Genomic DNA, 12,706 nt, shown 5'->3' on the forward strand with positions numbered 1-12,706 from the left:
CACACTTCATATTTGCGTACCTGGAGGCTGGGATTCGCCCTGTTCGACCAATTACTGCACACCACGCACAACATTGGACCAACGGTAGGGCACTTCGTCAGGACGATCCTCCAATGGGAGCGTTACATGTCCAGTTCAGCACACCCAATTCGTGGCTAGACTCTATTGGCCGGTAAATACTAGTTAGCAAGTGCAACTTTTGCAACGTTTTTGTAATGACATTGTCCGTCAAAGACTCGGGTTATGACTGAAGAAGTGGACATTGACTCAGATTTGTATCATGGCCCAACAATGTTCCTCGGGCTATTGAAGATCCACTTAAATACACTTAAATATAAAATAGTATTGCCTCTAGGCTCTTCCTGAGGGCATAGACACAATTAGGCTTAATGAAATTTTTATAGGGCCGACTTATAGAATGAGCCAATGAATAACAACTGAAAGAAGTAGAAGAAGAATGAGGAGGTAGAAAAGAATGACATGGACCTCATGTTGATTCAAGGAACTGTGTGTGTGTGTGTGTGTGTGTGTGTGTGTGTGTGTGTGTGTGTGTGTGTGTGTGTGTGTGTGTGTGTGTGTGTGTGTGTGTGTGTGTGTGTGTGTGTCTTTCAGTTGCAAAAAAAACCTTTCTATAAGAAATATCCATCTCATTTGAATGGCAATAAAATAATTGACTCCAACCTTACATGATGACTAGCATCATTTTTCATGATGAAACAGACTGACAATCTGAATGATACATCCTGTAAATGTCATCTTGCACTGAAGCTGTTAATTTGACTCTCAAGTCCCCTAACTTCTTGATGCTTAATATCCAACGGTTGGTTCATTATGAATGATGTATGTATATTGATCACCAGTAGCCCACTAGTTGCTCCTGGAGATACTGAACAGGGTTTCCAGGTTTCTCTTGGCTCCATCCCACGGTTAACAGCCTACTGGTGAACTGTGCACAGCAGTGGGCTGGTGATTTACAAGTGGAATGGGAAGGGTTGGACTGTCTGGCACATGGTGGTAGATGTTTTTAACATCACCTTTTTTTGTTCATGTCATACCGATTACCAGAGCCGGCCCTCCCTATATGCGAAATAAGCGCGCCCCTGCCAGGGTGCGCCCCCCCCCCAAAAGAAATATATATATATATATATATATATTTTTTTTTTATTATTATTATTATTTTTTTAAATACACAAAGCAATTTACTTATCAAGAAAGGAAACATTATAAACATACAGATCATATTAGTATAAGAAAACAATGGTGGAATTAAGAATCTGACTGTGTCTGTCTGTCCCATAGACTGTATAGAGGTCTGATCATGATAACCTAAAATGACCCTGATTCTGAATGACCTGGCAACCCTACACATGTTGTTAATGTGATGCTTGGTGTTGCTGTGAGGGCAACAAGCAAGGAACATGATGTTTGGTTCAGCACAGCCGCTGGTTTGACTGATCCCAAACTGGCAACCGCGATGATGACCATATGGTACACGACGAAGCTAAACGAAGCTCGCTACCTTTGTCCGACATCGCCTCTCTCCCGCTCTCTCCCCCAGGGCCGGTTCTAGCCCTTTGGTGGCCCTGGGCGAGATTGAGTTTTGCGCCCCCCACCGATCCCATAGCAAGCGGAGCGTTGCCCTGTTAATTGACATTACTATACTAAACATCACTAAAGACACATGTTAACTGATTTACCTTTACTTTGCTTAGCAGTTTTTTCACCCACTTAAATTCAAAATAAGAATTTCAACGTTCACCTCTTTCAAACGTGAAAGGAAAAAGCAGTTCAAAGGGTCAAGACTCCAGCAACTTTATTGAAGATGTTTTAATACTAAAGGATGTAAGCCGCCTAGTGGACAAAACAGTTAGTGCTGTTTTAAAATTTACGAGGCATTCAGACAGTAAAGTAAAAGTAGAAATGTGGTAAAAAAAATATACGGATAAACCTAAAACCCATGTAGTTTGGAAATTGGCAATATTGTTTTTAAGTGTTGGCCTGTAGGCCTATTTGCCTAAATAGTGCTTTGCTGTCAGATTCTATTATAGATGAGACGCAGAACACGTTTGGTCCCGGTAAACATATTGATAGTGGGGGCCTTGATGTATTTTACTGACTACACACGAATATAATCCTATCCTATTTTAGCAGTAGTCATTGTGACATCTCTGGAGTCAATGTTTGTTTTTGTATAAATTGATCAGGTCAACGTTCCTGCAACGACACGGGGCAACTGGTGACTCATCCTCTACATGTGGAACATTCCAAAAGGTGATGTTAAAATATATTCACCAAGTTTATAAATGACGTTTCAGCCTTAAGAACATTTTAGAAAAACAAAACCATAATTTCAAATCTAAGATATTTTTTTTCTTTCTAAGGTTTAGACTAATCATTGTTCTAAACTGGGTCGTATATCGACTCTAATGCAGAGGATACATTGGTCTTCATTAAACTAATTGCGGCATTAGACACATTTATTAACTGCAATGTGGTCGAAAGGGAAAGCACGGTGAGGGGAACCACACAAAATGACAGGATCGCTGTCAGATGCGAATGTGTTTTTCGTAGGCGGAATCCGGAAGAATCATGAATATTAATGAGGGGATAGCCGGAGATTATAAAATCACGTTGGTTTAAATCCCTGAGCGAATCCAAAAAGGCTAAAATCCGTGACGTGACCGCATGGTAGGTAATTTAAATTGTAAATTCGTAAATTCGTAATCGTATATTAAACTAACGTTAGTCAAACGCATCTCTCTGATAGGGTTAGGGTTACGGTTATTGTTAGGGTTAGGGGTAGGGTTACGGTTATGGTTAGGGTTAGGGTTTAGGTTTGGAGTCAGCGTGCGAGTTTGCCTGACAGGCTGCCTGTCCAATCCTAGCGCTTGAGACGGGACTTCTTCCGGATTCCGCCTACGAAAAACACAGTCGCCTGTCAGATGCCTGAAGACCACGCCCACTACGTATTACACAGATTTACAAAAGGTGTGGATTGCCTTGCAAAGCCACATTCGCAAGGAGCAATCGGTTCCGCATGTCAACAGGTCTAATAATCGCCACTGCGTCCTCAAACGCGGAAATACCAGAATCACAACAAGGCTGTAGACATTACGTACTCAAGTACTGTAATGTCGAGGTAGGCCCAGGATCTTATCACAATATCGAGGCAGTTCCTTAACCTTCATATCGGTGTTTAACAGTGAGTATACATTTACTTCACATAATGTGTGGCGTATTTTTTGTCTGGGAGACTGCCAATTTTGTTGTCATTGTAGGCTAAATATAAACTTTTCCATGGCTGTTTCAAAACAGAAACCTTACTGCTGTCTCATCACGAAAACGAAAGTTAAGCTGACTACCCACATGCCGATATTCGCATTTAAACTCGGTGATGTCTAATAAAATAACACGAATTTACATTATTTTAAGGAACATGGACGAATATTATCGCAAACTGATCATAACTATGATATCAACTTACTCAATTTGGATTGGACGTGATCGCCGCCAATGTCATTCTGTCATTCTGTCATTCTGAATTAGTTACTCATTTGTTTCAACATAGTTGTTTCAACAGCTTTTTTTTCTCTATCTGTAGATGGCCACTGGTAGCCCTATAATGAACGGAGATGTCCCCCGTGGGCATTCGGGGACCCTGGAGGAAACCTTGCAACAGATTAACATCCTGATCCAGGAGAACAGAGACCTGAAAGGTGAACAGAACTAGAAAACAAGAAACACCCTCACGACATAACCGCAGACTTCTAATCCTATTAACAGATTCACAGCGAGTTTGTGGAGAAATTATGTTTGCGGTTAAGATCTGAGATGAGTAGCCACTGCACTCTTTTTTTACTTTCATTCACGTTTCTCTGGTCTTTCTGTCGGTCACTGTGTACTGCCGAGCTTCTCTGAGTCTGCCATAACGCTTAAATTTAATTTAAATGGGGAGGCCTCAAATGTTCATGGTCTTTGTGAGCAGCTTAATTCTGATGTACAAAATGTACATGTTCCAACAAAACAACAACAACACCACCAACAACAACAACAACAAAAATGAATGGTGAAAAACAAGGCACTCTTTCTCAATCTGGGCCCCGTCCCCCATCCAGACGCCCTGCAGAAGAGCAACCAGGCGATGAAGGAGCGCTTCGAGGGTCTGTCGGCGTGGCGAGAGAAACAGCAGGAGGACCGCAGCCTTCTGGAGAACAGTCTGGAGCAGGCCAAGAGCCGCCTGGAGGCAGTCACCGCTGAAAACCAGGAGCTGCGGTCAAAGCTGGAGGAGCTGAGAGGAGGCGGCGGCAAGGTGAGAGGCAGCATCATCCTCCTCCTCCTCTTCATCCTCCCCCTCCTCTTCATCCTCCTCCTCCTCTTCATCCTCCCCCTCCTCTTCCTCATTCTCAGAGGAAGAGACGTTTACAGTCTGTACTGACCGGCGGCCAGAAAAGACAGCAGTAGCCGTTAATATCTGTTAAATGTTCAAGGGACTGACCAAGTCCTGGTATAAAAGCAGATTCAGGATTGATAGTCAGTGTTATGCGAATAACCATATACTTTATAGGCTTCTTTGCAGTAGGTTGTATAAGAAAATATACACTTTATTGACTTTATAAATATGGATCAAGTGTAAAACAAATGTGATCAGTGAGGTGAAAACTTAACTGTGTGGTTCCTTGCGCTCCGCTGGGTGGCTGTTGCCAGGCAAAATCAGCCAATCAGGCGGCAGAGATGGACGCCTTGTGCGCGCAGGTGGCTCGCCTGCAGGCGGAGAAGAACGACCTGTTGGCCATGAACTCTGAACTCCAAGTCAACGAGGGTCGAAGGACGGACGACGACTCCTTTATCGAGATCATCACGTTCATGGTGAGGAGGATATAGTAATAATGCATTCGTTTGGCAACTTATGGCGGGTTTCCGCCAGCGGGTGCGGTTCGGTACGGTATGAGTAGGTGCGGCAGGGTTTGCGTTTCCACCTCTAAAAGTGGGCGGAGTCCGGACTCGGCTGTGATTAGCTGTACTTATCTCTCAGTACTCCTCCATTGGGGTACCAAGACGTCTGAAAGGGTGCCAACAAGTTTGAGCTACACATGCCGCCCGTGATTGGTCGACAGAATCGTCACTTCCGTGCGACAGGGGGATAATAACAAACAAACACAGTACCCGCGAGGTATTTCTGGACAACGGCGAAAGCTTAGTTTATTGAAGAAAATTTTGCGCAAAAGTTTGCCGTCCTTCTTGGACGTCCTACATTGTTGCTCTTTGTTCATCGTCTCACATTGAAGCTGCCGCGGCTATCGCCATCCGGCTTAAACCCCCCCCCTACCATAAGGGTACCGTCTGCGGTGGAAACGTGAGCCGTAACTGAGCTGGGCCTAACCGCACCTTCACTACTGGGCCAAGGCATGCTGGGCCTAAGAAACAACAGATAACATTAGGATAAAATAACTGAATCCAAACGAAAAAAGCAAAAGAAAGACTAATAAAAAAAAAAAAGAATTAATGTGTTTAATCATAAATGTCTTTCTGCCAATACACAGGCCTACCGCTTACCTGAGCTGATCTTATGGGCGTGGTGCTATTTACCTGTGTGTGTGTGTGTGTGTGTGTGTGTGTGTGCGTGTGTGTGTGTGTGTGTGTTTCAGGATAACGGGGAGGAGAACGACGGGGCAGAGGGCGGGGAGGAAAAGACGAGAAGGGAACTGGAAACAAGCAAGGCCTCAGGCTTGACGGTCCACGAGCTGCTGCAGTCCCTGAGGGATGAGAGCCAGCGGGCGGGGAGGCTGCAAGAGGAGCTCCAGGCTTCTGAGGCCAGGTAGGCCGCATGGTCCACTGTTGTTAGGATTGTATTGTTTGTTAGACAGTTAGATATTGTTTAGCCTCATCAGTGTTTCCCACAGACCAGGTAGCAATGTGTGGTGCCCCCCTGCAGGGTTGGCAACTTTTGGTTTTTGGCCGGAGTGAGACTCTGTAGAATCTCATAATGCTTGTAATGCTTGCATTATAACCGTGGGTGGAATTGTTGATGGGGGGATTGCATAGGTTGTTGGGGGGGGAGTTGGGTTGCGGGCGGACAGGATTGTACAATTTAGCGCTCGTCCGAAGCAACGACAGATCTAACAGGTTTTTTGGGCGTGAAATTTGTTGAGATATTTATACTTAAAAATTGCGTTAAAATAAAAATTTATTCAAAAAGCGGAATCAATTTGTGGCGCTCGTTGTTGAATCTGTGGCGCTGCGCCACACATTGGTCTATGTGTGGGAAACACTGCTCATGCTGTTTTCCGACTCCCTGTCAGTTAGTTAGTTAGTTTATTAGATGTCCCCATGGGGAAATTCTTTTTCACAGTCATTCATAAGTTTATACATTTTTCGCCAGGCTTTTTTTGACAGACAAACATTCCACACATCTGTGGCACACAGATACCTAATCCAGAACACCTAGACATTTACACACATGACATCAGACATTTAACACATTTGACATATGCAGCATGGAAAAACACATATACATTCATTTGGAGGGGGGGGGATAGACACTCACACATACAGTTGTTGGGGTACATGAGAGGCATACATTTGATTAATTTATTTCATTTATCTGTGAGGTTTTGCTTTGTTGATTATTTGGATGGCTGAGGGGATTAGGCTTCTGCTGAAGCGGGCTTTGTTGCACCTTATTGTACTAAACCTCCTGCCAGAAGGTAGGAGTGAGAAGTAGCGGTTGAGTGGGTGAGTAATGTCCAGGGATATTGCATGAGCGACACGTGCGATGGCCTTGTTGTTAAGTTCCTGTAGTTTTGGGGTGTGCAGACCTATTATTTTGGTGGCAGTGTTTGTTATTTGGGTGAGTCTATTGCGGTTTTTTACAGTGAGCATATTGAAGAAGCATGTGGAACAGTATAGTAGAATGGGTTGTACAATGCTGGTGTACAGTAGTAGGAGTAGATGGGGGGCAACATGAAGTCCTTTTAATTTGCGCACTGCTGAAAGTCTCTGGTTTCCTTTTTTATGGATATCTGTTGTGTGGTGTTCAAAAGTGAGTTTATTGTCAATTGTGAGTGCAAGGTATTTGAAGTGGTCTACAGTCTCTACTGTTTCGTTGTTAGTGATGATGGGGTGGTGGGGTTGTGGTGAGCCAAAGACCATTTCTTTTGTTTTGCTGACATTGAGTTTGAGATAGTTTTTTGAGCACCACTCGGTGAAGTGTGAGACTGGGGTCAGAGAGCCCTGTCTCTGGCCCCCCACTGTTGATTGATTTAATTAATCCCCCTCAGACCAACAAGTCTTAATTATACTGTGTTTTGTGATGAATTGAGCACTTTAATCATGGGAACAAGCATTGGACGAGAAGCACGGAAGTGTAATAGAAGAATAATGAGAGAAGTTGTGTAATTACAGATGACTCTGGTGGTTGCTCTGGGTGTTCTGGGTGGTTGCCTTAGCCCAGGAATAAATTGTTGAAGTTGTTGACTCCTTGAAACTTTCACATTGATTTTGAACAAACTTCTTCACCACCATTCTATTTGTTTGGTGGCCCTCTCTGCTACGGATGTAGGCCTGAGAGCACTTGACGTTGTCCACTGTCCCGCCCTCTCTGTCTGTCCTTTATTCATTTATGTTGCTCTTCACTCTCGGCATCATCATAGGACAAACACAGATTTCACTCAAAACGTATTACCAGTCTGCTACTTCCATGTACCAGGGCACGGGTACACGCAGACTAATCTAGTGAGGACAAGTCTATCAATTTATCTACTAGTGGTATGAGGGATACCTATGTTTGTCCCACGATGACTCCTCTCTGAAAATCGTCCGTGCCTGTAGACCCACATGTAATCAAGAGGTGCTCCCATCTGACCCCAGGGTGGCCGGTCTCCAGGGGAAGATGATATGCTCTGACAGCTCCTCACAGACCTCCCTCCCACCAGAGCCCCCAAAAACAACCCAGCCGGAACAGGTACGCACGTGCCGCACCTGAGTGCCCCGCCCTCCTTTGCATAGACAACGAATGAAAGGGTCCCCGCTGCCATCGTTGTCATTCTTCAGAGAGAATGAGGAGGTAGCAAAGAATGACATGGACCTCATGTTGATTCAAGGAACTGTGTGTGTGTGTGTGTGTGTGTGTGTGTGTGTGTGTGTCACTGTGTGTGTGTGTGTGTGTGTGTGTGTGTGTGTGTGTGTGTGTGTGTGTGTGTGTGTGTGTGTGTGTGTGTGTGTGTGTGTGTGTGTGTGTGTCTCAGGATCAGGGTGCGAGCGAGGTGGAGACCCTGCGGGCCCAGATGCTGAGCCTGTTCAATGAGCTGCAGCAGGCCCAGAACAAGCTGGACCAGGCAGAAGGCATGAAGAAGGGGCTCCAGGACAGGTGAGTCTTGTGACTTCTTATCTACTCGTGTAGTTTATCAGGACAGAGCTACAGTGGTCCCTGTTGATTACTAGACCGCCAGTGGGAGTGAGCTACCCTCTTCTTAATCTCGGCAACCATTGGCTATGTCTGAAGACGATTTACCTCTGGGGACAACAGGCCATATTCCTGGAACCCTAGTAACCTTTTATCAACCCAAGATACTACGGTCTTATCTGCTGCATCTTGCCTGACTTATCAGTATCAGGTCATTGTGGAGAGAAAAGACAAGGTATTATTACCCGTCTAGTAATATGTTATTGGCCCATTTATAGCACCTGTTCAAAAAGCATGACAATGAATTGAATGAATTGTGTCTAAATATTTTGTGAAATAAAATGCAAAAAATTAAAATAAATTAAAGTAAGCTCATTTTATTTCTTGATTTCTTCTGAATCTGAAAGAATGTTTCATCCCGCATCACTTTAAAACCGTGAAACACGGACAGCCGGGCTGCAAACAAAACAACAACAAATAACTTCCCCTTTCCTGTCTGTGTCTCTCTCTCGCCCTTCTCTGTCTGTGTGTCTCTCTCTCCCCCTTCTCTGTCTGTGTCTCTCTCTCTGACCCCTCACTCTCTCGCCCTTCTCTGTCTGTGTCTCTCTCTCCCCCTTCTCTGTCTGTGTGTCTCTCTCCCCCTTCTCTGTCTGTCTCCTTCTCTCCCCCTTCTCTCTCTGTGTCTCTCTCTCCCCTTATCTATCTGTGTCTCTCTCTCCCCCTTCTCTCTCTGTGTCTCTCTCTCTCCCCCTTCTCTGTCTGTGTCTCTCTCCCCCTTCTCTGTCTGTGTCTCTCTCTCTCCCCCTTCTCTGTCTGTGTCTCTCTCTCTTCCCCTTCTCTGTTTGTGTCTCTCTCTCTCCCCCTTCTCTGTCTGTGTCTCTCTCTCTCCCCCTTCTCTGTTTGTGTCTCTCTCTCTCCCCCTTCTCTGTCTGTGCCTCTCTCTCTGCCCCCCCCCCCTCTCTCCCCCTCTCTGGCTGTAGGTGTCGTGAGGTGGAGCATGAGGTAGCCACGCTGCAGGCGCAGCTGGTGGAGAAGCAGGCGGTGCAGGCGGAGAACGAGCAGCTGCGGTTGAGGGTGGACAGCATGATGGCGCAGAGTCAGATGGAGCAGAGGAAGATCGGAGAGGAGAAGTCAGACATGCACACACACACACACGCACACGCACACACAGCACGCCACAAATATCTGACTAGCATGCACTGTAAATACCTATTATTATTATTATTATTATTATATAACCTCTTTTTATAACCTCTTATTTCACGTTAGTCATGACCAGGCTGTATTAGTGCCATGTGCCATTGCTCATCTTCCTCCTCCTCCTTTCCCTCCTCTTCGTTCTCCTCCTCAGGAGCAACCATGACCAGCTGAAGGTGGCCTACACCAAGCTCTATCAGGACCATGAGGGGCTGAAGACGGAGCTGCAGAAGAGAGAGGTGGGCTCCAGTCGCTTCAGGGCTGTTGGTTTGAAGAGCAACTTTTAGCAATTAAGCCCTTTTTTAGTGTGTGAATCAGTGCAATTAGGCTACGTTTCCCCCTGTGCCATCAGGAAATGTAGCAAAGCCATCCTGAGGATGTTTGATGTTGTGAATATGAGAATATTTGTATCTAACTCGTGGGAACATACCTGAGTAATGCTTTCAAAGGTGAAATTCCTGTTTGAGTTTGCCGTGGTTTGAGAAGCGGCAACTATAGTCAGTGTTATGGTCCGTTCATGAAGTGCGTGGACTGTCCACGCACAGCCATGGGATGGCTAGTCAACGCTTCCACTGTGGCCTCGCAGATTGCACACCCTGCTTGCGCTTCGCGCAACAGATTGCTGCATAAACCGTGACCAAGGTTTTCGGTGTGAGCTGGCTCTAAGAAGTAGGTCCCAGCCAGGCATTCTACATTCTACTGTGCCATCCGATGTAACTGTTGCATACTTGCCTACTTTCCAACGCAGTCGGAATCTGTGCCGAGCTCGGTTCTGGATGATCTGCACGGCCGGCTGACGGCGGCGGAGCAGGCCCTGGTCCACAAGCAGGAACACATTGACGAAATGAAGCAGGAGATCTTCCAGAAGGAGAAGGAGCTGGAGACCATCTCTGTCTTCCAGGCACAGGTGTGTGTGTGACGTGTGTGTGTGTGTGTGTGTGTGTGTGTGTCTGTGTCTGTGTCTGTGTGTGTGTGTGTGTGTGTGTGTGTGTGTGTGTGTGTGTGTGTGTGTGTGTGTGTGTGTGTGTGTGTGTGTGTGTGTGTGTGTGTGCGCATGCATCCATGTTTGGTCTGTGCATACATGCGTGTGGCTGTGTGTGTGAGTCCATGTGATTCTCTGTGCAGGCGGAGGTGTACTCATCAGACTTCTACGCGGAGCGCGCCGCGCGGGAGAAGATCCACGAGGAGAAGGAGCACTTGGCCACGGAGCTGGACTTCACCAAGAAGTTAAACCGCCAGCTCCAGGACGAGATGGAGTCGCTGGGCAGGTACGAGCTGCAACATACCCATCTATCATCACACATCTCTCTCTCCCTACACCCAAACAGTCTTCACCTCAGCAGCCCCTAAAACCAGTTGGATCAGTGACACAAAAAACTGTTTTTAGAGACGCTGCTCTGCATGCATATCATTCTCAATCAAGTTTGACTTCTCTTCCCGTCACTATTTTAACTTGTGTTTGTTTTTGTAAAACCAGTTGAAGTCATCTGATGATGTTCATATTTCCCGGAAACCAATTTAGCGAGACACTCAACCTAGAGAGACACTCAACATAGAGATTTCAGCTTTGTACGGGTTCAAAATGTTGCTGCAAACACACATTGAAGCATTCTTAGCTTCATGCAAACACAAGATATTAATAAAAGGCCTCAATCTTCAGGTTTTATAAAAACAAAAGAAAAACGGCTGCCTACTGATTCTACCTTTCCTCTTCAAATGCTTTTCAAAATAATATCTCCCATATTCCATAACACTCCTGTAGACATTCGCTGTATGAGATGAAGAAGAGACACGTGCCACCCGGAGGAAATCCACACGGGGGCGCTGCAGCGCAAGGTGGAAGAGGTAAGCGTTTGCTATGCACTTATAACTTTTTCAGAGAACTGTTTAGGTTTGACTTTATTCTAGTAGTATGTAAGCCTTTTTGTTTAAATCCACCCTCTCAATGTGATTGAGGGGTGGCTATGTGATTAGCTATGTGATTCTGATATATATATATATTTTTGTTTTTGTTTTTCATGGTTTATTCTGCTTGCCGTGTTGTTTCTGGAGTTAAGCACCCTGTGTTGCTGATCAAAATAACTACTAAATAATAAGTTTTATTGAAGGACTGATTGAACCTGGGGAGAATGAACGTGATTTGCTTCAAGATCAAGTACACTTAACATTGTTTGTGTATTTATCTGCGTCTGCGTCTGTGATTGTGTGTCTTTGTCTGGGTCTTTGTGCGTGTGCGTCCCCCCCCCCCCCCTGTAGGTGGCGATGGCAGAGACTGGCAGCAGCAGGTGAACATTCCGGAGCACATCTGTCCCAAGTGTAACATCAACCTGCCGGACCTGGACAGTCTGCAGATCCACATCATGGACTGCATCATATGAACCTCTTCCAGAGTAGCTCCAGCAGCAGCAGCAGCAGCAGCCTCCTCCAGCCTCTCCTGCAGTCCTTGTACCTTAACTCAAGTCTTCCCTCTTCTTCTTCTTGGTTGTTCGCAGTATGTTTTTTTTTGTCTGCATAACCTAGGAGCTTAATCGTTTGTGTTAATCCAGAGCGATGTGGCGATGCACCCACACATATATAATAAATAACCAAAGTTCGCCTTTTTAAATGGGTTGGATTGTGAGGTGGTGGTTATTTATCCATTTTGATGTATCCGTTTTGAATGTTCCAAAATCATACTCTGCTAGGACAATGAGATGGGTGTTCTTTAGTGGAAGGAAGGATTGTATATTATTTTAACCCATGTAGAGTTTGCACCTCAGACAATTTTCATCACTTCCTGTGAAAAAAAGCTTTATTTGAGACTTAATTAATAATAAGTAAATAATATTTGCATTCATCTCTACTTACTTAGCCAGCTGCACTTTAACATGGGATATATTTGTACCCACTATGCAAATTTAAATTTGGTGATATGGATGTAACGATTAATATTGGACCACTTAATCAATATTATAATGGGAAACATATGAAGAATACAGAACACTGGTTGTCAGCAGTGGCTATAAACTGCCTCTAGAAGTGAAAGTGGTCAGTGTAACGAATACATGTATGTATGTGCTTTAATTACATCCAATAAAACATTACAATAATATACAAACATTGCATGTC

General features: G+C 45.0%; 1 protein-coding gene across 2 annotated transcripts; it reads left to right on the forward strand.

The window, feature by feature from the left end:
* Positions 1 to 2,195: 2,195 nt before the first annotated feature.
* Positions 2,196 to 12,207, forward strand: optn (optineurin). 2 transcript variants are annotated; one of them, XM_084483111.1, is made up of 13 exons: positions 2,196 to 2,271; positions 3,602 to 3,716; positions 4,116 to 4,309; positions 4,705 to 4,866; positions 5,646 to 5,815; positions 7,867 to 7,960; positions 8,244 to 8,365; positions 9,382 to 9,531; positions 9,753 to 9,837; positions 10,347 to 10,505; positions 10,724 to 10,866; positions 11,361 to 11,443; positions 11,855 to 12,207. In XM_084483111.1, the coding sequence occupies exons 2-13, from the start codon at positions 3,602 to 3,604 to the stop codon at positions 11,974 to 11,976; spliced, it is 1,599 nt and encodes a 532-aa protein (XP_084339237.1). In that variant the 5' UTR covers positions 2,196 to 2,271; the 3' UTR covers positions 11,977 to 12,207. The 2 variants fall into 2 exon arrangements, with proteins under 2 accessions (XP_084339237.1, XP_084339236.1); XM_084483110.1 differs by lacking the exon at positions 2,196 to 2,271 and adding an exon at positions 3,010 to 3,202.
* Positions 12,208 to 12,706: the final 499 nt, after the last annotated feature.

Source organism: Micromesistius poutassou (assembly GCF_964030765.1).
Source record: "Micromesistius poutassou genome assembly, chromosome: 18".
NCBI classification, from domain to species: Eukaryota; Metazoa; Chordata; class Actinopteri; order Gadiformes; family Gadidae; genus Micromesistius; species Micromesistius poutassou.